Source organism: Athene noctua, chromosome 9, assembly GCF_965140245.1.
Source record: "Athene noctua chromosome 9, bAthNoc1.hap1.1, whole genome shotgun sequence".
Lineage (NCBI taxonomy): Eukaryota > Metazoa > Chordata > Aves > Strigiformes > Strigidae > Athene > Athene noctua.
In genome coordinates, this window is record NC_134045.1 from 6,231,676 (window position 1) to 6,259,666 (window position 27,991).

Genomic DNA, 27,991 nt, shown 5'->3' on the forward strand with positions numbered 1-27,991 from the left:
TTCCGTAACAAATTGCCAAATTCAGGGGTAGTTAAAATGCCTCTTTATTAATATACAAACCTAGCAACATTTAAGTCAACCAAAATATTAAACGAAATAAAGCATGATATAAATACAGCATACATAACAACATGGCCTCAGTGGAGAGCAGCAAACTCACCCCGGCTTGTGCGCTTGGGAACGACTGACCACGTCTGCCACCATGGGGTCTAGCAATCAGAGCAGCTTTGTCCCTCCTAAAACCCTCTGAATCCAAAACCAGCAGAGGTGAGACCACCGCTCCTCTCAAATACAGACCACCCAGTGCAAGGCTTTAGTTTAACATTTCTACAACCCCAGAGCTCAAAGGGATTAGAAAAGCATCATTGCCACGCTGCTAGAAATGATCTGTTGGCATCTGCTTGCCATGACCCCACGAGGGGAGAGGGAGATGGCTGTAGTGGACGGGGAACCACACCACTGAAGTTGCTCCGTACTCTGTCCCACATCAGCTACATCCATTGCACAACATTCACAAGCATAAGGCACTAGAAAAATGTTTTCACAGGTTCAAACTTCAGTTGTTCTTAAAAGTTTCAGCAGCAGCACACTTTGTAAGTCCTCCCAGCCCTTTAAAATCTGGTCTCAAGAGATTGATAAAAACCACAAAGGGGCTTTGGAGAAGCAAACTGGTGCACCTGATAACCAGAAGCAATGGTGGAGATGGGATGTACTGGTGCAGTTCACAAGATGACAGTCTCTGCTGGGTAGACCTGCACTGGGTACCTGCCCAAGAAGCAGGGAGCCCTCCTCCCACACAGCTCAGGTCATTTGTAAAACCAGCGGTGACAAGGAGCCGTCACATGCACACAGCTAGGAACAGAGCAGAGAGTGACTAAAAGAACGCACATTGTCTCAGGAGCAGCAGCAAGGAATTGATCTGGGACAAAAAGGGTCCTCCCCAACTCTTCCCAAAGATGTGGAAAACATTAATCATCACCCAGCTGCCAGGCAGGCGGTGTAGGAACAGCTGCACTCCCAGTGCACATGTGCTCCTTTCCCCCAAGCATGGCTTGGGTTGCTTCTCTGGCAGAGCATGTATGAGCAGGGACGTGTCCTGCCACAAGGCTGACCGTGAGATGCAGGAGAACCCATCAAGGACTTCAGGGGCATTAGTCTGCCTCTGGTTATGCTGGAAGAAGTGTGTCAGTGAAACCTGTTCCACTACAGGAAAAGCAGAGAAAGGTGTCTGTACTGTGGAAGCAATCTCAGCGGTGCACAGTGAAAGGCACTGTACACACAGAGTGGATCACACCCCAGCTGGGACGGCTGACGGCTCCCAACTATCTGCTCTGCTTGTAGCAGGTGTCAAGCATCCATGCAGGTAGATCAGCTGTTACCAGCATTGACAAATCAATAAATACTACTGTGAACACCTTTCCCCGGTGCTGCTTTCACTATAATTGACCACTCCTCTTCATGGAGATACCTTATTCTGAACAGACACTATCTCTGAATAAAGTAAATCAGCATAGCGTGTCATACCTGCAAAGCAGCGCTTTGTTTTGTGCTGTAACTCAGAAGCAAGCCTGACATCGGGAATCCAGCAGAGCTTTGAGACAGATGGGAGACAAGAAGTCTCACAGCCATCTCAGCAGCCATTACTGGCAGCAGCAGATCCCCTCCGCTCCCACTCCTCCTGACTCCTGCCTGGTACAGCAGGGAAGTGCTCAAGCAGAGAATTTTGTCTCTGATGCAACGGGACGCTCATGGAGTACTCTACACCAGCCCAGGCTTCTTTCTTTAAAGAAAGAAGAAAACCATTACAGCATGAGCAATATAGTGAATAAATCCATTTTGGGGCGGGGGGGGGGAGAAAGGTGTCAGCACAGACTCGGGGCCTCTCAGCATAGTTTAGTTCAATACAAATTCCAGCCTCAGACCAGCAGCATACTGCAACAGCAGCTCCCACCATCCCCAGTGGAAAAATATCTGCCGACGTTTGTGTCTGCTTTGTACACTCAGCACACAGCTTTCCAGGAAGAAAATCAAATGGCAGGCACAACCAGTGCTCAAATACCTCAACTAAAGCTTTAAGGCATTCACAAATATTTAAAGTTTCTGTTTTCCCCCTCAAATGCAAAAACTGCTCTTGCTGAGCGCTACAAGCACACTACAATCATAATGCTTAAGGAAAGTTTAAAGTGCAAAGAAATTTTTCAAATGTTTTTTAGAGACAGCTTGAAGTCATGTGATGACAACCCCTCCTTCCCTAAGTCCTGTTCCCTGACTGCTTTTTCTTAAACAAAAATCCAAATAACAACTTTAGAAAAAGTTTATAACAGAAAAGCATCCTGAAATGGGCAGAAATTAACCTGACCAAGTATTATAATAAAATCATTTGGGAAGACAGATTGGAAGGTTGTGAATGTTTTGCTGGACATTAGCATCAGCTAAGTGTTCTGTTTTAAATAAGAACGACTTTGTCCTTGCAAGTAATGTCCCTCCTCTGTCAAACATGGAAACTACCTTGTTTTTATACATTTATTCCCAAAATGTGACCATTTTGGTTGAAGCATGCTGCAAGGACAAGGTTAGCGGTCAGGGCTGCACCTTTACAGTTAGACACCACTTATAAGACCATGCCAGAGAGTTTCGAGCAATTGAGCAAAGCATAGTCTCCCGCTCCCCCGTGCAGCACAGTTCCCTTCATCGCAACAAGAAATGAGAGGGGGAAATGTATATTGGAAAAGGAGTGCCACCACTGCTCTCACTTCCTCCATAACGCTGTCCTAATTCTGCCCAGAGCCATTGCTATCGCTCAGTGCTTGTCCAGCACTAAGGCTGAGCTGGGAATCAGGCCTTATCATCTCCCCAAAGCTGGGCTTAAGTGGTTGAGTAATAGGCCAAGGATCAAACGCTTCTCCTTCCACCTCAGCTTGGCCACTCCACCATCCCCCTGCCTGTTTTTATTTCACCACGCCTCGCTCTCTGACAGGCAAAAGGAACTAATTCCCACATTGAGGAGGGAAAGAGAGGGTTAAATGATGGAATATACAGTGGACAAAAACCCATCTGGAAGTTTGGATGTTGGTATCTGCACCATCTGAAAGCTGAAGAGCTTAAACCGATGCAGAGAGACAGATCTAGAGCCAACCTGGCTTTGACTATGAAGCACCCGGTAGAATGAAGAGAAGAACCTTGTGCACAAGAAGTCCTACAGCAGCACAGGCTGGAGTTCGGAGGCGTTGCAGGAACAGCAACATGATCAGTGGCAGCTCAAATGCAACAGTAGAAAGGAGGAATCCAAGCTCACACTGAGACATGGAGATGTAGTGGAAGTTTCACATAGCCTCCCCTCCCTGCCACAAAATAATAAGAAGAAACTGTCCAACAAGGCACATCAAATCTGGACACTGGAGTCAGCACAGGGAAAACAAGAAGAAACAAAGGCTGGCAAAAACAGATGGAAAAAATCACTGTTAATGCACCCTCCTGAAACAGAAATCATCATTCTTAAGTAGTCTGCTTTGATTTTATCCTTAGATTGTTAAATATGAACAATAAAGTCCCTCTAATATAATTTTTACTCAAGCCTTTCAGCATTCACTCAAGGACTAACAGAATTTAGAAGAGGATGCAACAAGGGTAAGACAACATAAATACCTCTGGTGAAATCTTTCAATGGAGAAGGCTGCCCAGTAAGTGCTACCTCTTCCAGAAGTTCCCCCCACTACTCTACAGATGACACCTGGGCAAGCAAGCCCTTCCCAGCATACAGGAATGTTGTACACGTGGATGGATTCACCGCCACCCCATCAGCAAACCCACTCAGATGTTTGTTGCTTTCTCGGGTAAGAAAAAACAAGCCTACATGTGCCAAGCACATGCCACCCACCCACCGTGGCCTATCTCCCCACGGGTCACTCTTTCCTCAACACTTGTCATTGATGGGTAATAACTTTATCCTAAAATAGGTTATGCTCAACGTATCATATTTTAGCCAAAAAGATAAATTATTTCTTCATACTAAACTCCAGTTAGCTTCCCTTCAAGTGTTTCTCTTGCAAAGTTGCCTATACAAACAAAAATCTACAGGGCTGTTCCCATTCTGGACAACAAGACTCAGAGAACTGTTGACAGCCCTGCAGGAGGTGCCTGGGGCAGACCTGCTGCTGCTGATTCAGCACAGAATGAGGCCATTACCCCTTCTGCTGCAGAGGAGGGGGATGCTACTGCAGTATTTCCCACCCAAGGTTCATAGTCTTACCATACAGAATGGCAACAAACTATCTTTCTCAGCAGAAAGCATTTTAAGGCAGTTTTAAGGATGAGAATCATGTATAATTTTACAGTCCACATTATTTAGCATCTTAGATGCTAAGACTGTGTCATAGCAGCTTTCAAGATCCGATTTCTAATTATCTAATTTGAAGGCTTAAATTCTTGAACAGATTTTGTTCTTCTTTTTTTAGACGCTCTACTTTTAGTCATCAGATAAAGGGATTAGTCTTACATCACCCTTTAATACCTCTGGATGAAAACATGACTCTAGAAGGACCTTCCTCCATCTCAGTATCGAGCACTATCTTAAAACACACTATCCAATTGTCCCCTGGATGGGTAATCAAGCTGGTGAAGGCAAACTATTCTTTAACATTATAAGGTTAAAAATAGCTGCCAAAAATTAAAGCTTGAACAGCAGCCGAAGACTATAGGCTGGGATACAAAATAAGAATCAAAATTCATAGTGGGGAAAGCCAGAGTAGGCGTTAATGAGCTGCAAGACTGACAACTATGAAACCACCTATTTCTAAGCCTCAAACAGCAAACACATTACAGAAAGAGTTGCTGTATCTATAGGCATGATGGAAAATTATTTATATTCTCTATTTTTGCTATTGAAAAGTCAATAAATCTAGACATGAAATAAACCTAAGCAGACATAATGACAAAAATAGCTTATAAAACACAATTTAGTTGTCAGAACTGCTGTGGGAAAAGACACCCATAGCAGTCTGAGGAACTAACAGGCACCTATAAATTAGGGAGAAGAAAAAACAATCACAAGGAGGAATATAATCTAGCTGCAACTTAAATGATACTTTGTGTTCTCCCAGAGAAGTATCATGTCTCACCAGCAACAACAAATGGTCAATAAACCCTAATAAGAAGGGCTGCTCTAAGAAACATTCTAAGTATCATGTATAAAACTGTTTGGTTGAACACTTGCTTCCCTAGATAAGGAAGGGACAGCAATGTCCCATAAAACCAATGGAGAGACGAGAGGATGGACAAATATTTCTAAGTGACCTGGTGCACTGTTCCAAGGAGGCAGCCTGGTAAAGAAAAGGTGCTCCTCAGTACCCCCACCCAGCATGGGAACAGTGGGACTGCAGTGCCTCTCTATGCAAGAAGCAAATGGATTTTAAACTGCTATTAGATGCCTTATGAACCTTTCATTGAGGCAATTAATCCTGACACACCAGACAAAATTTTAATTCAGAGAGCAGTAATAGGGGAACTTGGAATAAATTACAATCTCCGTCCTCCAAGAGTCACGCACACTAATCTCAGCTGCGAGATCCCAAAAAGCCATGGTCACTACATTTCAGAGACTGGAGAATTTTTGCAATTTGAAGTAGGCTTGAAATCCTTGAAGAGGTCACACACTACAAAGGAATTCACCATTCACAAAGGAGAGCATGCTCAAAGAAGTGGCATATATGTACAACCTACTACACCACACGCTCAAATCCTTAATCCTTTTACACCCTTTCCCGACTCTCACTCCAAGGTTTCACAGCTTCTGTATCACTCTGGATGGGGGAGCTTGCTCTGCCAACCTGTTTTAAGGTGTGAAGGTTTTAGACTTTCACCTTTCCTGCCTTAGGGACATCCGACTCTTTTTGCATGCTGAGAACACCTGGACCATGAACTTGCAGACCATGGACTCAATGGAAGGCATGACCTGAAGCAACTAACGCAGCAGAAAGCAAACTAAAAACAAGAACCAGGCAAGGTTTTGAGTTCTTATTTATACTACTGATGCTCACCTTTAACTGGAAAAGAAAGTGCCCCAAAAAAGTTCTAGATCATAGGGAAAGTGTTCATTGTGGCTGACAGGGCAGACATCAGTGCAAGGGTGTGTTTGAACTCCAGACAGAAAGATGCTGGAGCAGAAAGACAATGATGAGTATGTGGGTGTCAGAGGCAGGGAAAACATTTAACAGATGTTTTTCAAGTAAATGAAGACAATCTTTGCTTCCGATTGTGCTCACAATGGGAAGAAAAAGAAGATGTAAACGTGTGCAGTAAAATTCAGCATCCCCCCACTTCTTTACCATTTACCATCATCATTTGAATTAGCAAGTTCTGACACATGAAGAAGTGGTGAATCCCAGCTTCACCGTCTGAAGCTTTTGTATGAGGAGCATGATGCAAAGTGCTCTGCTGAAGGAAAGTGATTTGTAATTCCACTGCCACACTCCCTTCACTCCCTCTATTCAATCCCATCAGCTGAGGTACTACTGAGAGAGAAGCAAGAAATGCAACAGATTTGAGGAGAAAAACAGAAGACAACTTCTTGAGTCCAGCAGGAGCTGCTGAGATGCCTTCTCACCACCAGAAGAAAACCCAGTATTTTTCCAGCACTACTGCCAGCACCACAGGTGAGAAAAATACCGCATCTTTTCCTCTAATTTCAAAATAACCACAGGCAGCTAAAAACAGAAGGTGTTGTCCCCTCCTGCTGCTCAAGTTCCCCAAACCAACACAAGTTTTACATGAACCTTGCCAGATGAGCTTGATCAAGTCACAGAAACAAAGGAAAGTGAAAGAAAATCCCTAAAGAGATTGTACAGCTGAAACAGAAGCAGCATTTCAACACTGCTAAGAACATGAAACACTAACATCTGTCCTTGTTAGAAATCAGTGTTTTTGTTAATAAAAACCCCTAAATCTCATACCTTTATAGAAGTGAAACACACATGTTGATCTTCAGTTATATTTATAGAAGACCATTTAGTTTCAGTGACCCCACACAAAAAAATCCAATCCCAATAACAACAGAAAACTTACCAGCACTACTGTCACCTCAATGATCGGATGACTAAATCTACTTGACTCCCTGTTAGGGAAAAAAAAAAAAAGGTGGACGAAGGGGGGCAAAGACAGGCTGGACTATACCAAAACCTGTCTCTTGGCTGCTGCTCACACAACACTACATCTCATGCCAGTGAGGTAGCTGATCGTCCTATTGCTGTGTGCATCGACGCACCGACCCCTCGACAACGTGGTAGGCGGAGAGCAGGGTGAAGTCACAGCGTTAACTGAACGACAGGCAGCAAATGTCTGTTGTCCTGTGCCTTATGCTGGAGAGGAGAGAGGGAGGGTGCAGTCCTCGGGGGTCTACCCCAACCCTTCCCTAGGCTAGGGCCTCTGCTGGGGTTCACTCCTGTACAGGCTTCCCGTGGACTCCTGGACGCATGCTCAGCACTGTGCCTCATCCACTGGGCATGGGGGAGCCTGGCAAGCAAAGGGTAGAAGGAGGCAGACAAACAGGATCTGGAAAGCTTGAAAATGACAGTTTTAAAATGTACAAAATGTAACACACTGGAAAAAAGTTTAAAAGTTGCAAGACAAAATAAAAAGAAATCTATGGGGTGAGTAGAAAGAACTGGAAGATGGTAGGAGAAGACCCCAGCTTGGGAAGGAGTGGGTCAGATCTAGTCAGCACTACTCCCTCTGGTAGCCACTCAGTTCCACCTCATCCTTGCGGCGACGGTGTGTGAAGAGGGAACTCAAGGGGTAGAGCTTGGCTTTGGCCTGGAAGCGCTGCCCGGCGATGTCGATCTCATACTCGCCCTGGTTGATGAAGTCAGTTGTCACCACCAGCTCTTCTCCCGTCTTCTCATCAAAGTGCTGCACGAAGCCGAGGCAGACGTGGCGCTCCAGAGTGTAGCTGTAGGCGCTGCTGGTGGTCTTGCCCACGTAACGGCCATTGCGGAAAATGGGCTCCCCCCACCATGGCCAGAGATCTGCATCTGTGTCATGGTCCTCGAGAATGAACATGGTGAAGCGCTTGTACACACCATTCTGCTTCTGTTCCAACAGCGCTTCCTGGCCCACAAACTGCATTCCCTGGGGAGAAAAGGAAGTGTCAGCTGATGGAAGGAACAGGACCTGTGGCAGCTGCTGAGTTTTAGCAGGTAAGCTTCCCGACACAAGGTGAGTTTGCACTTGAAACCCATGCACTACCAAGTCAGGCTGCTTCTATAGGCAAGAAGCTCAGCTCAGACAGAAGCTTTCCTGTCATGTTTGTTGTTCCAGACGTCAAAAATACTCGTGAAGTGGGCCTTTAAAAAAATCATTCTAATTTTCACTGCAGTGAAAACATGTCACAATTCTACTTTTTGCCATTTTTCTGGTCCCAGAAGTCTCTCATGTTTTATAAACCAGAGGGAAACATACAAAACATATATATGTTTTATAAATACATGTCTTATATTAAAAAATTATATATGTTAACATATAAAATTTGTGTCCCTAACCACTACATTCCCTTCTCTGAATTATTTGATACAACCACTTCTTTTAGCTCATGCAAAGATGCGAGAAAGAAGGTAACAAGCAAGTGAAAGAGATGGCACCTGCCACCACAACAAGCAGGATACACCTCTACACGGTTCTCATAAAAATAGAGAACCCCCATTGTAGTAAAAATAGAGAACACCCGTTCTTGGCACCTATCCTCATATTTAACTTCATTAAATGCCACTTGGTGCAAAGGCTGGATTTTGCTTCATCAGACTGGGAAAACAGCTGGGAGAAACACAAACTCTGAGCATCTGCAAGGTACACAGCACCCTCACTATACTGAGTACTGCACACATGAGCAACTCTGCACGCTACAAAAATCCCTGGGAATACTGCCTAGGAGGGAGGAAGACAAATATTTTTGCTATTTCTAGTACCTTTATGAAGTACAAGAATACAGGTTATAGTTTCGCACTGCACACAGCTCCATCAGCTCTCCCATGTACCTTGGATGGCAAGGCTTTTCGTTCAGTACTGCTCTCCCAGCCACCCCTGCTGCAGGAGGTGATTTCAGTTTTCCACCATACCTTTTCCAGTTTGACCTGGAACTCGCGTCCACACTCCATAGGAGTGGTAAAAGCATCCAGATCCTGGCCCCAGAATGCAAAGAACTTCTCAATGCGCAGGCTGCGAAGCGCGTAATAACCGGCGTTCCGAATCCCATACTTCTGTCCCATGTTCATCACCTCGTTGTACACATGAAGGGCGTACTGCAAAGCAGAGGTGAAACACAGAGCTGCAGATGAGAGAGCAACAGCAGCTGACCATGCCCTGCCACTGGAGCACAAGAGTTGTGCCTGATTGGAATGCAATACAAAACAGGGAAACTGCTCCCGGTGCCTGCAGGCAGCTTTCTCATGGTACAAACCAGACATTTCAGCTCGGAAAGTGTTTCTGATTATGCATGCAAGCAACTGTTTTAATTAGCTAAGGCTACAGTGTACTCTTACCTCTATGGGGATATAAAGCATGAATCCAGGTTCTCCTGTGTGAGTGATACTCATCACACGAATGCCATTAGCATAGCCCACGCTCATCTCCTGCAGAATCAGAGGGGGTGAAATCATCCAAACTGGAACACAGCACAGAGATCCAGAAGGAGCACAATGCGTAATGCAAACCACACGGCCAGCCCTCTCTTCCCTTTCCTTCCCGCAGTTCACCACCAGCACATACTTACAGAGAATTTAAATTAAAAATTCAACTAGTGATCTCACATTATCCAGACTTCTTAATCACTTTGTGACACTTGGCAATAAGCCTTGGAACTAGGTCAGGACACAGACTTGTATTCTGGATACAAGACAGAAGTTGAAGAGCAGTTATCTGCTCGGCCTTTTAACGTGGCAGGAGACAATGACTCCCAAGTCACTAATCCCACCTGCCCCTTGGACAGCTTCATAACCGATTATATGAAGTATACCAAGATATCAAATGGCACCAAGCCTACAGTGAGTGGAATATTGAAAACAAATGCATACTCACCTATATATTCAGCAAGCAGAACCCAAACAGAAGTAGTTAAAGTGAGCCTAGTGGGCTCATTACCAACCTAGCTCAGTAACTGCAGTAAACCTCTATGTAAATCTAAATTCCCCTCTAACATAATTCTTGCCCTCCTTTCACACATGCCTTCAAAAACCTAGCAGGGTGAGGAGGAAGGAAGCACAGTCACTCACCTTGCAAAAGAGAGACGGAAAGTGCTCTGGAGTTATCGGGGCATATGACAACTCTGACAAGACATCCACAGCACGGGGACCAATGAGATTGAGAGCTGAAGAGGGGAAGATAACAGTATTAGGATGAAACTGGAGGAGTCTTGCCCAGCGTCTAACTTGCATACGTGCATGCCCCAGTTTCTACAGTCTCAGTGTTTATTGAACTAACAGGTACATTTAAGAACAGAGAAAAGTCATTAAAATCCCTCTCCTGACAGTTCACAGGAAAGAAAGTCTACCAGCTCATGGCTTGTTAGAAAGAAGTCTCTCAATTGCTGTTTTCATCCAACTGTTTGGGAAGGAGACCCAGTCACCACTTCCAGGCACTTCAAACAATTAATTGGCACGCAGCACAGGACACATTTGTGGTTTCAGGCTGTATAAGGAGGTCTGCTTTCAGTGAATTCTTACCTGTGTACTTCCAGGTCACATCTTCCATGGTCACGTTGCTGTCATCAGGTAAGCGGTTCTTCAGCCAGGCCCAGCAATGGACTTGCTGGTCAGTAGGGGAAATCATGAAGAAGCTGGAACAGACAAAATGAAACCAAGAAACAATGAATGGACAGCCACAAGATAAGCCGGTGCATTATTTGTCCCCAAACTACTGGAGCCATTCAGCAGCTTCCAAGCTAACAGGAGACCAAAACAAGCTGGTTTGCAAAAACCACAGCTAAAGTCTCTGGATCAATGCCACCACATCTGTCAGGACAAGAAATCCCAGCCTTCAAGCATTAGCAGTAGTCTGGTGACAAGAAGTGACTACAAGTGGAACACAGGCAGTTCTACAGAAAGTTCACAGGGTATCTCAAAATTCACAATCATTTTGCAGAAGGTTTTCACAGCTCTTCATGACCAGCGATTGTCTGCTCTGACAGTCACAAGAGTGCATGGTTCACACAGCAATTTCTTGCTTCAGCAAAAGTCTTTTCACACACAGTGGCGGTTATTATTAACAGTTTCCAAAAACAGAACTCCATTTGATATGTGAAAATGAGCTACTTGTTGTGTAAGTCTCTTTCATGCAAACTGCAAGTTAAAGTACATTATTGACAGAGATAACATCTGCAGAAATGACTAGGCAAGGAGGAAAGCTACTGGTTTCACACAGAGAAGGACAATACTTTTAAGCAATACATGAATGCAGACAGAAGAGAAAGAGAAAGAAAAGCTGTTTCCAATTGAAAGAGCAGCAAAGAAGAATGCTTTCACACCAATACAATGAACCCATGCATAGAAAATGGTCCAGAGAAATAAAACCAACATTCAGCTGGGACATGTCCATGAAGAAGTTTTTAAAAATAAGAAAGTTTTTTATTAAATGCCAGAGAGCCCAAACTATTGAGTCTAAGGATAAGATCCTGTTACCACGTCAGTTTGCATCAGAGAGCACAAAAAAGAATCATGAGACTGCAGAGCTGAGAATTATTGTACCCATACTGCAATGAAAGTTGAAATCATCAGAAAGTAGTATTTTGAGCATACAATTCCAGTGAGGAGACTGGCCAGGAGCCAATGAGGAACCATTTGGTTTGTGCTTTAAACGACGACCTAAATTAATGAACTCTAACGACTGCTGAAAACAATTTGTCTTTCAGTTGAGAAATTAAGCATCTGAAGGCCCAACATTTTGTAGGAACCTATGTTCCTCTGTAGTCCCAGAAAAAGGAGTATTTTGCCCAATACTGGTAAATTCAGGAGCTCATTCTCATTTGGGTTACTGAATTAGGAACCTAAGTGAAGAATCAAGACTTCTTTTTTTCTTTACAGAGGGGGAAAAGGCTTATGATCTCCAAGAGGTTCTTAAAGGCTCTAACACCCAAAGGGTGAGGGATAAAGATGCTGTCTCATACCTACCTGCGTTTGCTCAGCCGTGCTATGCTGCAGTCATTCTCATAACCTCCTTTCTCATTAAGCATGCCCGTATGCACAACATGCCCAACTGGCACATCCAGGTCATTTGAGAAGAGATACTGCAGACTCTCCAGGGCCTGGTCTCCTGTGGACTACATGAATTGAAAGGGAGAGAAAGTCAGACAAGCTGTCTGAGCAATACAAATCCACTGGGGCAGTTTAAGATCGCATCAATGTCCTGGTCCAAATTCTTTCAATTTGTAATGATAGTGACACTGATGTCTCGAGCGTGATAGGACACAATGGTGACATAGTGCCAGAGGTCAAATTCCATTTATAGACCAAGCTGGTATTTCTATAAACTGGGCCTTTGACAGACAAAAAGCCATCTGTGCTAAACATTATGGTATAACCTGAATTTGGTCATATAGCTTGACTTCCTCTATCTATCCTCAATAGGACACACAGAATTTTGCAAAAGCAGTCAATAATAAACTAAAGGCAACCTTTAGCAAGCTGATGCTTTGTCAGTTCCTAGGTACTTACGCTTATTTCAAACTTGGTAAAAGATGACATGTCAATGACACAAACTGCTTCCTTACAGCATTTGACTTCGGAACCCACAATATCAAACCAGTCCGGTTTGTAAAAGGTTTTGCTCTGATCCAAATCCAGCAGATCTAATGTAAAGAGGAACCAAAGTGACAATTCATAAATTGGATGAACTAAAGATTTTACACAGACCAACAGGGATGAACTAGGCAGAGGAAAATACAATCTCACCTTTCCCAGGTGGGACAAAATACTTGACTCTCTCAAATCCATGCTTCTCCATCCACCTGGCTCCCTGTGCATCCAGACGGTCGTACAATGGTGAAGTACGCAGCTGCCTGCCAGTCTGGAAGTCCCAGCGGGGAACTTTCAGATCACACATGAGGGCTGCAATGGTCACAAAGATCCATTATTAGGCAAAGTGATTATCTAAGATTTTCTTCCAGATTATCAATACTTACTAATAAGTGAACCATTAATAGTATTCCTTCAAAACAGTTCTGACCTTACTTTTCTGTTTTTGAAAACTGACAAATCTGTTTTGATCTGTTTATAGCTATTCAGAATCAGAGTAACAATATTTGCACAGAACACTTACATCTATAGATACTTATGGTCTCATGATAATACTGTCAAGATAACAAAAACTCCCTATTTTTCATGAAGTCATGTTGACTAGCATTAATTATGCATTATTCTTCCCTGACAGCATGCTATATCAGACACTTATCATTCTGACAATACTAATGCTGGGGTAGGAAGCTCACAGCTACAAGAATCATCTAATTCAGCTTCTTAAATATTGGCAGTTCAGCTTTTCCTGATTATTGAAGCTTTTCCAAATGGCTCCTATACTTTTTCAGCAAATACAGACTATTCTTATTTAGAAAACAAATTACCCTAATAAATGTTTAGCATCCTCCCTGGTTATCAGGGCGGAGCAGTAACTCAAGGAATTGAATACTTCTTTATAAATGTTAAGTTTTTACGTAGGTCATAAACTGCTTAGAATTGAAGGTAAGCTGAATATTTTTTAGTGAATGCTTATATCGTTTTGTCTCATAGCTAACGATTTAATGTTTTGATTGGCATTATCTGGTACTGGTACTCCTGAAAGCATGGGTAGAGGGAAAAATAGATTAGAAAGGGAACATAACCCTACAGAAATTGAGTACGGAACTCATCTTGTAAAAAATACAGTGATTCTGTAGCTATCAGAATTGAGATTTGTATTGGAAAGCAACCACAGAATAATGCCAAGAGTATAAAGGGATTCTTCTGAGAGGAAGGTCGAAGCATAAGGTTTTACTTTTTCTGGATATAGCAGGCCTAAGAGGTTTAACCCAACTTCTCTGCTTTTACACAAACACATGTTTTTAGTTTAGACTTAGTATCCAAATAATTATTCCTGTTTTGCAACTTGTGGATCACTTCATCCTTCCATCTGAAACCTGAAAAGAAGTTGTCCACATTATCTCAATACAGATAATCAAACAATAGGAGGAAACTAATTATGTCTTTAGACAGGAACAATGACACCTCAAATGTATTCTGCAAGGTATTTATTGCAAACTTTGACAGGAGAAAGCAGAATATGTCTACGAAGACTTCCTGAATGATGTGAGATAACTGGATCACATACTCGTAAGTTGGAAGTGACAGCATTTCCATACTGTAATGACATGCAAAGAATAGCAGTGTTTGAGATAGTGTAATATTCCCAGTTAAGACCTTGGCATTGTTTTATTAGGCTGAAGTCCTACACCGATACACACTAATTTCCCCACACCAGAGGCAAAGCGCAGAAATAGGAGAGAGCATGGTACCAACAGCATTTCTTTAAGAAAAGCTAATAAGAGCACTGCTGATACAAAAAACCTCCCATCCTTTCCTTTCTCCTGGGAAGAGGCTGTATTGCCAAAAAGGAGGCCAGGAAGAAGGAAAATTGTTCTCAGAGTGATGACAGATGAGAAACGGTGCAGCAAAGAGGAAAATCCTTGACATCCTGGCCAACACTGAATGCAGAGACCTCACTTACGCATTACTTCCATCACACGGTGACGGAGGAAAGTGCGACTGCTCTGAAGGGTACCAAAACGTTTCAAATCCAGAGGCCAGACATTTTCTGATGGATATCCATTTACCATCCACTCTGCCAGGTACCTGATGGAAGAAGTAAAGAAAACTGAGATATAAGCCAATGTCTTAAGGGAGAGTCTAGCTTTGAAGTCAGAAGCAAGGCAATCTGGACATAAGGTCTGGCAGTAGGGAGAGAGAGAAAACTAGCGTGGTATTCTCAATACTAGCAGAATCTGGAAGGTTTCCCTTTATAAAACCCATCCACCAGACTTCCAAATTATTAATTTCCCATGAGGATGAAACATACAGGGCAGCAGGAAGTTAAGGACATGTGGCAAATGAAGCCAGAGCCTGGACAGGTAGCCTGGCTGACACGATCAAGTCCTTGGGCTATGCTACAGAAGGAGGTGCTGCGTACATTTAAGTTGGAGTTAGGAGGCTGACTGCTTTGTCATTTTTCAGTACCTGGTGTAGGCTCAGCCACAAACCATCAGTGACAGCATTCATTTCAGCACGAGGTGCCAGCCAAGTTATGTTTAGCTACACTTCTAGCAGTGAAGGAGGAAGGCATGCTCCAGAGCTAAAGGACAAAGGCAGCTCAGACCAAAGCAGAGCAGAAGGATCTGTTCACAGTCAGTAAACAGAAAAACAAAGGGGTTTGAGACTGATCATTAAAAGTTACATTAGCAAGCTAAGCTGCTTATCTTGAGGCTGTAGCAACAAATGGATAAATAGTGCTTTTACCTTCAGAAATTATTTTGATTCTTAGAGAACCTCTCTGCAAAGATTCTATTTTATATGGCAAAGAAAAGCAATCATGAGTTGCTTCCCTGGTGAGTTAAATTATTAGACAATGGACAGAAACTAGTGGAGACAAGTGCAGGCACTAACACCTGCCATGAATAATGAGCAGCTCATTAAGAAGGCTGTAGGGCAGAAGGGATGTTGGGTTGCCAAAACCAAATGGCAATCAGAGGGAGTGCCACTTTGTAAGCAACTTTGCTGCTGGGATCACACTTATACGTCTGTCAAAGTATTTGCATTAACATAGGAACTGGATTTTACTGTGAAATGATCCCATCCCTAGCTCACTGGCAGAGTACAGTCTTTCACAGTACTGGCAGCACTGGCATCACATATGTGGTGCTTCATCTATATCAGATTCTCTCTGTTTTCAGAGAAATGAGCTGTTGGGTCAACTTGAATAATCTTAAGGACTTGAAACAAATAATAAATTAAAGGGGATCATGGAGTACAGAAGATGAGGGAACATATGCTTTCCTAAGCTTTTATCTCTTCCTGGTAGATAAAAAAATCAGACCAGTGAGCTCTAAGGAAGCTTACTTGATCCACAGCAGGCTGCTGATCACTGAGATGCATGAGGAAAGGTGTGCAGGATAGGACGAGAGTCCAACACAGATTTGGAATACACACAGAAGAACATAATCAGAACACGGCAACTGCTCTGCTCCTTCACTCAAGTTGGAAACGAAAGAGAGAAGGTGACAAATACTGACCAGAACATTCTACACAGAAGGATCACCTGAGCAGTCTCTTTTCTTGGTTAAAACCTTACTTACACACATAGGAGTGATAAACCACTTACTTGCCTGCTCCCCCACCATATGAGATACCAGCTGAGTTCATGCCAGCCAGAACAAAGTAGCCCCGCACGGTGGGCGACTCTCCCATGATGCACCGCATATCTGGTGTGAAGGACTCTGGGCAATTCACCAACTGCATGATCTGCAGAGCCTCCAGATCTGGCATCCTGCGCAGAAGGGCACTCAGAAGTGGCTCTAGGACACAAGAGAAACAAAAAAAGACAAAAAGTCATAGCCTTTGGTCTCGATGCATTTCAGCTACTTCAAACTGGACAGCCCGACAGAGGCATGCTGCTGTCTGACAGATGGAAACGGTTTTCATGTTTCAGTACAGTCACAGGATAAACCATTCACTTGCTGGAACTAAACAAAATGGATCACACAGCATAAAAGCAGCCATACCAATCCAGACCAAGAGCCCAGTGTTGTTTTTAACAGTGCAAGAGTGTGCTCACTTTTGTTAGGGAAAACAATAGGAACAGACATCAAATAGATACCTAGCGAGGAGTAAGAACAGGCAAATCTCTATGATGCTTGTCCCACACACTCTGTCAGCCTCCACTTACCATCAGCTCAGACAATTTCCTAAAAACCTGACGCTTTCCCTATTTAGTAGGCCCCAAACTAATCTCTCTTCTTGACCACTCATCCGAAAACTCACGAAAAACATCCTACAGACGCTGACAAGGAGTTCCACATTTAATATTTATGGTATGAGGAATCAGCTTCTTTTGTTTTGAAATTCACACTCAACTAACTTTTTTTGATGCCTTCCAGTTGGCATAACAGGAGAGACAGTGAGCAGCAGATCCCCATCTATCCTGTCCATCTCATTCAAGATTTCATAGACCTCTTTATTTCCCTTCTGTCATCTCTTTTTCCCAGCCCACTCAGTCATTCCTTGCTTGGAAACAGGTTCTGAGCTTTGATCAGACTCTTGCTGCTCTTTCACCAGGCCTTCTCCAGTCACACGGTACCCTCTGGAGACAGGGCACCTAGAACACCACCTAGTATCTAGTACACCAAGGATTTAGTGTTGCATAATGACTGTGTTTTCTGCTCCTTTCCCAATAATTCACAACTTGTCTTTTGCTTTGACTGCTGCTGAGCTGATGTCTTCACAGAACTAATACAACCCCAAGGTCAGTTCAAAGCCTATAATTTTGTATGGTGAAAATAAGACCACCCCCACACACCCACGTCACTTCACATTTATCCTCATTGAATTTCGTTGCCACTTCATTGCCCAGTCATGCTGGAAAGGTCCCTCGGCAATTCTTCACAGTCTGACATTTGAGAATGTTAATAAAGGAACAAGCTATCTACTTTGTTTTTCTTGTCCAGAAGTTACCTCTGCATAGTACTCCAGATAAAAGCCCTCAAGATTCAGCACTAATAACATCCTCAGCTTCACACACACAGAGTAAAATAATCAGACTTCACATTACCTAAGAAGGTACAAGCAGAAACAGTCTTTCTGACCTGCTCTTTCCCTTTCCTCTCATGCATGAGAATTCCAGAGTCAGAGCCTGTAGTTACAGACTTTTTCCTTATTAATAAAAAGAAGGATCAGTGTTAGATTTATTCGCATATCCAGCCCAACATTTAAGCAATTGTACAGGCTATTTTAAAATCAAAAGATGTTCCAACGAAAAAGATCAAAGCAGTAACGCAAGAGCTCAAACCGCAGGAACTGCAACCCTAAAAAAGGATCAAATATTGGCTGAGTAAGCTCTGACTCTGCTCAACTGTTCAGTATGTTTGAACTGACAAAAGGGTACTACTGGAACATCGCATGCAGTTTCTTCCGAAACTTGAGCAATTTGTGGGTGCCTGCAAGCAGTGAGTTCTCATTTCAGCAGAACCTAGAAAACCAAAAAGGAAGTGTGTGCAAAGCTCCGGCAACTCATTAGTGAAGCTATTCTCTTCAAGCAAGTCTGTAGGCATCTACAGATCTAAAAAACTTTAGCATATGCCAGCACAAAACTGCACCCCATCCTGACTCCACCCCCTGGAGTTTAAACTTTTATGGTGTCAATATGGCACCTCACAGAAACAGAAGTAAAATTAATCAGTTTAACCTGGGGAGTAGCTCGAAGAACATACTACCACTGCAGAAAGAAATCAGTGAAAATCCACCTGTGCCTAGAATCACATAGAGGCATGCGCATTCACAAGGGATGCAAGGAGCTCTGACACAAGGGAAAACTGGATCCCTGAAGAAAAGGCAAATCTGAAAATTGAGAGGGTATGCACAAACTTACCAGGCATAAAAGAGGGGGGGGGGGAAGGAATCCCTAGACCATTTTATGTTCTTTCCTACATAAAGAGCCCTCCATGTAAAAATACATACGGAATATAAAAGTAGAATCAAGTAAAATGGGAAGAGAAAGACAGAACATTTGGAATATAATAGTGCTGTCAATGGTGGGATGAAGTCTGGGAAACAACAATACCAAGTTCTGTCCACACAGCAGCCACTGCTGATGGAAATGCACTTGGCAGACACAGTTGAAGAGAGCTGCAGAAACAAAATACCACGGCTACATGGCAGGTCAACAGTGTTGATCTACAGCATCACAAGAAGAGCACAGCATGTGGCACTGACAGTCAAAAATCAAATGAAATCGAAGAACAGCATTGGAAAGTCTATGTAGTACCTCGCTGCACTGGAGGAAATTAATATATGCTCAGGGTGTATTTTTAAACACTACGCAGGTACTGATGTAGTCCTTAGTAAAGGGGTTTTATGCAAATTACTGACAAATGAAGAGATGAATGAATCTGAGAGAATATTCATCTTTCCCACACCTTTCAGGTAAAGGCAGACACACACTAGCTGGTCAACGACAGCCTGCCTTCTGCTGAAGCCACGTGTTTCATTGCTGTGGGAATCTTTCCTCCCTAACATACCAAAATGATCCCAGTCTTCTTGAAGGTTCTGAATCTCCAGCTGGTTCCGTCCCTCTGTGAAGAGAGGTTTGGGGTTTTTCTCAAAGCCTCCTGAGAGGATGCCACCTTGCCAGTTGCGTATGTAGATCCTGCCATCTGGGTCTACAATAGCTGCAGAGGAAAGAAAAGAGGTGGGAAGGGAATTGAGAGAAGGGATGGCTACCTCAGGCTGTTAGTGCACTAACACCAGCGATAGGGACTGGTGACAGGCTGGGTCAAGCTAGTCACCTCCTGACAGAGAAGGGACAGTCTCAGTCCCCCATCCCCACACTTTCACACCATTCTGGTTCTCATGTGACACCTTGGTGAGCCAGTTTAGATTACAAAACCAGTGTTAACTCCCACCACAACTATGCATGTTAACTTTTGGGCAGCACAGTAAACTGAATTGAACTTGAAGAGCACCCAAACCAGCAGACAGTGTTACCAGGAGTGGGAGAACACAAAAGGGAGGCAGATCCCTTGTGGCACTGCTGAGCTATTATACTGGCTTAGTTCACTGGAACTGCACCCAAGACCAGACCTTCCACCAAGAGATGTCCTGTTTTCCCCTCCCCACTTCTCTTCCTACATTAAGGACAGTTAATTTTAATGGGGATGTGTCACCGATCCAGTTTGGGGCAGGCCACCAGCACAAAGAAGGTGGGCAGCACTGGGGTGAAGACAAGCAGTCAGGCCTGATTGCTTCTTCCAGTAGTAGAGTCAACTTGAAGCATTTATGATACTCCACCTGACATGTTCCATAGCAATTTTTTCCATGTACAGAAAAGCTGTGAATATATATGTGTGTATGAAAAAAAAAAAATTTAAATTACCCAGTCAAGTGGAAATTAAGCATTCAGGGACTGAATTCCCTGGACAGTCTATACATTACTCACTAGAAGCAGAAACTCTTGCTAAGAGTTAAATAAATAAGCAAAGCTTTCTACTTCCCAACCACAGTTTTCAAACACAAGGGCTTTTCTTTAAGAGATCCAAAAGCCAGAACATGGGGGAGGAGCAATTACCTCAAGTGTTTGGTTGCCCCTACAGCTCATAGACATGTAAATGCCATTGTAAAGCCTTAGCTTCAGTTGGAGGAAAGGAATAGATGGGCCACTTGGGGACAGCAGCCTGCAAGGAAAACACAGTGCCAAGGCTAGCACCCTCTCCAGCCCACAAATGTAACACTCTAGAGTCTCAGACACACATATTAGTCACGCTAGAGTCAAGGTCATTCTTCTGCTAAGTTGACAAACTCTGAAAATCAATTTCTGCAGCAAAAGCCTTCCGAAGAGCGAGAAAAAAGATATTCCTTCTACCACCAAAAAGGATATTCAGAGGAATTCAGCTGGAATGTACTTCACAATCCCAAATGAGCTGAGAACCGAGAGCCCTAGTTGGCTTTTTTGTCATAAACTACACATTGCCTTGGAAAGGCAGATGTAGTTCACTGAGAAAAGTGAGGTAGAGCTGAAGAATCCTTACTTGGTAAGCTGCTTGCCAGAGGTTCCTTCAAAGGATGTGTCAGGAGGTAAAAGTGTTCACAGGCATGCAGTGGGATATTGACTGGTTCCTCCCCAGAGTGGCCCAACTCATAAGCCCACTGAAATAAAAAAAAGTGCTGGTTAGAATGCAGAAGAAGAAAACTAACTCCAGTAAAAAAGGCAGGACAAAAGAACAGCTCACCTCGGTAAGCTGCTTTCATAAAAGACCAAGTAAGATTTGGTTCAGTACCCTAAACCTTAAACAGACACAGATTTTTTTTCTCTTTTCTTAGAATCTGAATTGTTTAGGATAAAGACTGTTTTTCTGTCCTTCACAGAAGATCTACAAAAGTGGGGCCCTGATTCAAGACTAAGAAGTATCAACTTACAATACAAAAGTAAGATCTGTACATCAAAGAGAAACACTAGGCTCAGCCAGTAGAAGAAGCAGAATAGTCAGGATTTAGGTGCCTGTACTGCTAAGACCCCATACTAACAAGATAGCCAGCTGCTAGTTGAGAAACATCAATTATCAGATGTATTTTTACAGTAGAGAAGACATGACACTAAGGGGAGGAAGAAAAGGAATTTTTAGGGTGGGGGGAGAGAGAATGGTAGAGACAGACTTAACTGTCTTACTAAAAGCCAAATCAAAACTCTTCCTGCCAGAAGGGTGCACCCCTGAGGCGAGAGGCCATGGGCAGAGCTGTACCAACAAGCAGCAGGGTGCTCCTCAGCAGGTTATCATCCAGCCTTTGGTGTCAAACAAACAGCAAGCACTACTCTCCCCCTTCACATCCCTGCTGGTCTAAGAAGCTGAATAACATGACTTTGATCTACTCTAGTAAACCAAGCCAAAGCACAAACCGTAAAAAAAATTTTAAAAGGAAAACAAAAAAAGCCCTAAGGAAAGTGCACATGTTCTTAACCAAAGGAAAAAAATGAAAGAAAAATTTTAATAATTCAACCTGGCCAGCACAGTTGACGAAGTACTGGCATTGAATCTGTCCTCTGTCGGTCTCAACTCCAGTCACACGACCCTTCTGGACTGAGACATGACTGACACTCGTCCGTTCATGAATCTGGACACCTGAAGAGGACACAAGAAAGTGACTGTACCACCAGCCTTCCTTCTATTGTGTCAGGCTGTTAACGATAAACCATTAAACTCAACCTAAACGCTTATTTTCTCTTTAAGACAAAATTTCTATCTTTGACCCAGTAATTCTTAAGTGAAACCCTGTTATTTGTAAAATGTCATGCATACAATTCGTACATAATTTAAAGGTTGAGAGTGTGAAGAGTTACAGTACTTCTTCCCATCTGACAATGTGGGTGATAAATACACCCTAGTACTAACAACATGAAAAAAAAAAAGTCTCAACTATGATTTCTTTCCATTACAATTTCTTTATGCAAGAAAGTCTGTAGTTTCAGATGGCAAGACTGGTTCTTTTTTTAGGAAGTCAGTCATTTTGTGAAAAAATCAATTAACAGTATGCAAAAAAAAGCTGGACTAAAAGCAACTAAGAGTCGTATCTTCCTAAGTAGCTTCTTACAATCTGATGGACTTTCATCCTTAAAGAGTTTCACCTCTGTTACTATATCTAACCTTTCTCCCACTTCTAGACCACTCCGAATTTGCCAAGGCGCTGGGCAAACAGCATTTATTACCACACTTCCAAATGCATTTCCAAAGCGTATGTGCCCAATGAAATATTCCACAAAGACTCAGTCACACCTTTGCATTTGTAGGTAATTAAAACTCTTCTGATGTGTAATTTTGAGTCAGATCCTATGAAGAACTGTTTTTATGATAAAAGAGTTGTGATTATTCAGAGAAACATATAACCAGTAAGGACAACAAACCGGTGCCTGATCTATCACAACAGATCTGTGAAGACTCAGTACGGTAAAAAAAGTTCAGTCCTTTTTTTGAGGGAAAAATGTTTTAAAGAATCCGAACCTTACAGAAATAACTAAGTTTTGGTCTTCAGTGCTCAGTTACAATACCAAAAGGGATGCAGAACTTTTTTTTTTTTTTTTTTTATGGACAGAAGACAACTATCATGCAGGAGAGCACTCTATAGGTAAGAAAACCTCATACCATTCCGTGAGGCAGCGGTTGCCAGAGCCAGACTCACATTGGCAGATGACACGAGCGCATCTTCTGGCACATACATGGCCCCAACAAGGTCATGGATGTTGATCAGTGGGTGGAGCTGTGCCACTTGCTTTGGGGTGATAATTTCACAAGGTATCCCCATTACACTGCCACAGAACGTAAGAAAAATGCTGTCATTAGTCTTGCAGGATAGCTAGTGCAAACTTAAGATCAGTTTTATTTCCTGCTTATACGTACTTGAGCGATGAAGCAATGCGTTTCAGAGAGATTAGTCGATCCTGAGTCTGAGCCAGTGAAATAGAGCCCGTCTTCATGTACCCTATGACAATGACCAAAGTCAAGTCAGATTTGGATGGGATCTTGAATTCCTTTTAATCTCAGACCCATTGCTTTAATATAATTACAGACCTGTCACTTCCACTAATCAGGAGCCTAGAAACCCCAGATACCCAAATAGTTTTAAATGCTTATCAGCCAGTAATTAAAAACTGCATTAGCCAACTTTTCAAAAAAGGTATTTAATTTTGATTTGTGTTCTTTCTACTGCATTTACTTATGTTTATAAAAAACCCTAAACTTACATGTGATAGCTATTAAAAGAGAGGTTACTGGCAAAAAAGTGATTTAACAACTACTCAGAAGAATAAAACCTCAACAACTAAACACAGACACTTTGTGACTCCACCATCTGCAACATATTAATACTAATCTTAATTACAGGCACATTACAGACTCCGTTGAGTTGTTGACATATACCACAAGGCCACCTGGTCAGCAGAAAACTTTCAGTGACAAAGTTCTTCCTATCAGGTACATGCCTGAGCATTTGGGAGGAAGAGAAAGAATTTTAACACAACGTTTTGTTGTTATTTCCAGGATGAGACTTAAGTAAGATACCTTGCTTTGCCTATGCTTTCGTGCTTCTGTTAACCTCCTCTTTTTGAGAAGTGAATCAGTGCAGGAAATGGGCCATTTGCTCCAGTACTGCAATAATACTTTTTGGTGTCCTTGTGAAAATTCACCTATATTTGCCCAAGTTACAGACAATGTAAAAATTGTCACAGTTTCCAGGTAGTTTGCCTTTGGTTTGCCCATCTGATATTCTTCTTCCCATTCTTCTGAATACACTGATAACATCCCTTTGTATCTGATTCTGTCCAAATGTATTGGTTCTGAACAGGAACCACCACTCATAAGACAGTGTAAAATTACTTTCATATTTCAGCATCAATACTTTGATTCAGTTTTCCAAAGATCAAAGACCACACTTTCAGTACCTGTTTTTACTCCCGTCTCTTGTTCCAGCTGTTGGTAGAGCTTGTTTGAGTAGTCTGCCATCTTCAGCTCTATGGACACATGCCTGGCTGTGCTCACGATGCCAGCACAGAAGCGAGTGGTACCAGCAGCCAACCTGGAGGAGATTGTGAAGAAGGCCTCATCCAGCTGACAGGTGGAGAGGCGAGCACCCCCCATCAGGCTGCTTCAGCAGCTCTGCTGACAGCACAAACCAGACAGCCACTCTCCCCCAAACATCACACCAAAAGCTGTAAGGTGGATAAAGAAGGGATAATGCAACCTCTAGAATGCTTTTCCTTTAGCTCACTTTTGAAAATGCATTGTACTCCAAAATAATTATTCTTTAACTAGTCCTAACCACTGAAATTTTTCAAAGAAAGCACTTTAAAAAAAATTACCTTATGCTTAAGTGGACCTGCCAACCTGATACTTTCTTTCTCTGTTGCAAGATTTCCCCCAAATGAAAATAAATTTCAATTTGAATGTTGCATCTTTGCAGTTTACAGTAAGAATAAATCCCTCTTACTGTGCAGCAACTTCCGTAGATAGGTACACATACTTGTCCCTTTTTTACACTGTCCTTAAGCCACTGTCCATCTAACTATTTGATGAAGGGCTGCTGTAGAGAAGAAACCTATTAAAAACTACCTACAGCCTAAACAGGGAAAGACAAGACAATTATATTTAAGCACCTCTCTTGCAACCTGCTTCCACAATATTTCCAAGTCATCTTTTCTGCTGCTAAAGCAATTCTGCTTTTTTCCACTTGCCTATGCAAGCCTTTGACAAGGCTGCTTTTGGCTTAGCATGTCCATATTCTCTCAGGAATTGAACCAAAGAATCAGTTGAGTAAGGCATTCTTTTTGCTACATCCCTTCTCAGTGACAACTGAGACAGCTGAAGCACAGTCTCACAGTGCTGTGCTTACCATAAGACATTTCTGCTAACGCAATATTCTATTTTATCTTGAGCATGCACACAGACTGAGCTGGTACAGGATCAGTAATGGGGTATTCATACTGCACTCTAAGCTAGTAAAGATTACACTCCCTTACAAACGAAGCCTAGCACCTAATTTCACTCGTAAGAACACTGCTCACAAGATCTCAGATGCAACTACCCAATTTCCTCTCTTTGCAGCTATGAAGAGCCTGATACTACCTGCTATCCAGTCATGCAAAGTCAAAGAATCACAGCTAATTATTCAGTTGGGAAGCTCAAAGCTAGATGGAAAAAATTCTCAGTCCAGCACCTAGTTAGGGGGACTGCTGCAATAAACATCTCTTCAAACTCTTCAAAATCTTAGCAGCGTCTCATACCCAGGGTTTCTAAACTGCTGAAAAACAACCTCAATCTACCCCTGAATGAGAAATCTAAACTTGGGTAAGGGCTGCACAGTCAGCTTCCAACAGGATCTACCTACTCTGTCACAGACTGCTGATCCAACTCACCGAGGAGCACGCAAAGACTTGTACTCAGCCAAACTGTAATGGCTTTAGCTGTTATACAGATGGGCACTAAATCCTGCAACAGCCAAACCAGATAACCCAAGTCTTTCACCAGCTTACAGCATGCTGGTTTAGTGATGTTTGCTTGTAACTTCCACATCTCCTGCCATATCTGAGCTTTGCTAGTGGTGTAATGCTTCATATATCTATCACATCCCACTTCCAGACAAGGTCAGTAGGGGCTGGATGATTTATGCAAATTTTTAGTTCTCTTAAAATGGTCCCTCTTCACCAGCTGTGCTGTGCTTTACATGATTAGCTGTCATTATGCCAGAGCAGATGGATACCTTCCAAAGGAACCATGGTCTATGGAAAACCCATGCCAGGGCAGAGTTGTCCTGATGGGAACTGCAGCCTGCGGAGGACCCACACTGGAGCTCAGCACTGATCACACTTCCAACCACTCATACACTGTGTTTCTTGGGGCAGAGACAGGGGGGTGAAAGAACCTGAAGTGAAGGAGTGGAGTCGAGTATGGGAAAGGAAAGGTGGTTTTAATGTTTGCTGTTTTGCACATGGCATGAAATGCTGTTTTGCAACTGGCATGAAATAAAGTAATTCTTTAGTTATTTTAAATTAATTCTCCCCTAAAGGCAAGTTTGTTTTGTCCATGGCAGTAACTGGTAAGCAATCTCCATGTGTTTTATCTTGATCTGTGAGATTTCTCAGCCTGCTTTCTCCCTGTCTTGCTGAGGAGGGAAAGTGAGTGGCTGTATGGGAGTCTGGCCTTCAACCAAGGCTAACTGACCACGGTCACACAAGGAATACCATTCCCTTTGCGGGTCTGCCCTATGCTTGGGAAAAAGAAATAAGTGTTGTTACTAATATTTGGTATAAGCTTATTCCACAGGTCCAAATCCTGGCAAAGAGGTAGAAATTACACATCACAGCAGATGCTGCTACACATGAAGTCCTGTTTCTTTTGTTTTGTTACCAGAAATCCTTACCTGCCCTGCTCAAGTAAGACTATATCCTTCCAACCCATCTTGGAAAGGTGATATGCCACCGAGGTGCCCATGATTCCACCACCACAGATGACAACCTGCGCCTGTGCTGGCAAGGAAATTGGGTGAGGTTCTGCTGTACTTGAGGTACTTCGCTGGGAGCAGGTCATTCTTCTCCATTTTGGGTTAGCTGCCCGCCACCGGACATCTGACAGTAATCGGAGAAACATCCTGGCAGCTTTTTGACAGTTTTCTTAAAGCAACAACTAGATGTGCTCAGATGTTAACTCAGTACCAGTCCTTCTAGGAAGGAAAAGACGAGAATCATGTTACCACTTATTATATACAACGTTGGCAGCGGCAAACATCACGTGGTGCATCGGGTGTAAGTGGACATGGGAAAGCTGATGAGCAAACAAATAGAAGAGCAATTATTCAGTCCTGACACAACAGTCTTGCTATTAAGATTTGATCACGTAATGGATACAGAGCATTACACCTTTGTTTTTGACGTCAGGGTAACTTGACAATGAGCAAAGAACTGGACTAAAGCTGGAGAAGAACGGTGAGAACACTCTCACATCAATAGGCAGAATGGAGAAAGCCAGCAGGCACAGACCATGCTCTGAGGTCTTTCATAAAGGCTGAGGTTAACGGGATGCAAATAGGTTTGATTATTAACGTTGTCAGGCCTTTACCTGAATAAGGAAATGAAGTCTGCGACCAGGGCAACTAGAATGAGGAATGAGACGCGCTCTCCGGCAACACCAGCTTTACCACAGGCCGTTCCGCAGGGCCTCCGGCCGCGGTGCCGGCAGGCAGCGGCTCAGCCCCGGGCCCACGGCGGGCACTTCGCCCTGTGCCTCGCTCAGCGCCTTACAGCTGCAGGCTTCTGGTTTCTCCTACCCTCAGCCTGCCCAAGGCCTCAGGTCCCTGCCGAGCCGTGACGGGCCTGAGGGGAAGGGGGGAGGGCGGGAAGCGGGCCGGCAGCGCCGAGGGCGCGGGAGCCGCCGCCTTGGCCTGCTTGCCTCCGCCGGAGCCCCCGACCACGGGGAGCGGGGCAGGCCCACGGCGGAGCGCGGCGGGAAGGCGGGGGCCAGGGCCGGTGCCGGCGGGCGGGTCGAGCCCCGGTGGGGGCCGGGGGAGCGGGCCGGGGCCGCGGGGAGAGCGGGGCCGCGCCGGCTCACCTGGGGCAGGGGGAGGCCGGACTGACCTTCCGCGCTTTACGGCCGCCAAGCGCGGCGCGACAGCTGGCCTTGCGCGCTGCGTCATCCGCCCGCCGGCCAATCCCCAGCCCGGCGGCAGGGGCGTGACCGGGC

General features: G+C 43.6%; 1 protein-coding gene across 3 annotated transcripts; it reads right to left on the reverse strand.

Moving 5' to 3' along the window:
• Window positions 1-26: 26 nt before the first annotated feature.
• PDPR (pyruvate dehydrogenase phosphatase regulatory subunit) lies at window positions 27-27,900 on the reverse strand. 3 transcript variants are annotated; one of them, XM_074912966.1, is made up of 18 exons: window positions 27,860-27,900; window positions 26,676-26,975; window positions 24,202-24,335; window positions 23,162-23,243; window positions 22,907-23,070; window positions 21,768-21,889; window positions 20,801-20,918; window positions 19,295-19,444; window positions 16,384-16,576; window positions 14,737-14,861; window positions 12,930-13,085; window positions 12,693-12,826; window positions 12,150-12,298; window positions 10,707-10,819; window positions 10,257-10,351; window positions 9,528-9,617; window positions 9,105-9,287; window positions 27-8,121 (listed from the first exon to the last, which is right to left on the reverse strand). In XM_074912966.1, exons 2-18 carry the CDS (start codon window positions 26,900-26,902, stop codon window positions 7,717-7,719), a joined length of 2,640 nt encoding a protein of 879 aa, XP_074769067.1. In that variant the 5' UTR covers window positions 26,903-26,975; window positions 27,860-27,900; the 3' UTR covers window positions 27-7,716. The 3 variants fall into 3 exon arrangements, with proteins under 3 accessions (XP_074769067.1, XP_074769070.1, XP_074769068.1); XM_074912969.1 differs by having other exon boundaries at window positions 26,676-26,972; window positions 27,860-27,886; XM_074912967.1 differs by lacking the exon at window positions 27,860-27,900 and adding an exon at window positions 27,371-27,550.
• Between the last annotated feature and the right edge of the window lie 91 nt (window positions 27,901-27,991).

Excerpts from the sequence above, each read along its gene's own strand:
- PDPR (XM_074912966.1), bottom strand. The coding sequence starts at position 26,902 with ATGTTTCTCCGATTACTGTCAGATGTCCGGTGGCGGGCAGCTAACCCA. Across the intron at positions 20,919-21,767 it reads TCGTCAACTGTGCTGGCCAG|TGGGCTTATGAGTTGGGCCA; the intron begins GTTGAATTATTA and ends TTTTTATTTCAG. Across the intron at positions 13,086-14,736 it reads CCGTGTGATGGAAGTAATGC|CCCTCATGTGTGATCTGAAA; the intron begins GTAAGTGAGGTC and ends TGACCATTGCAG.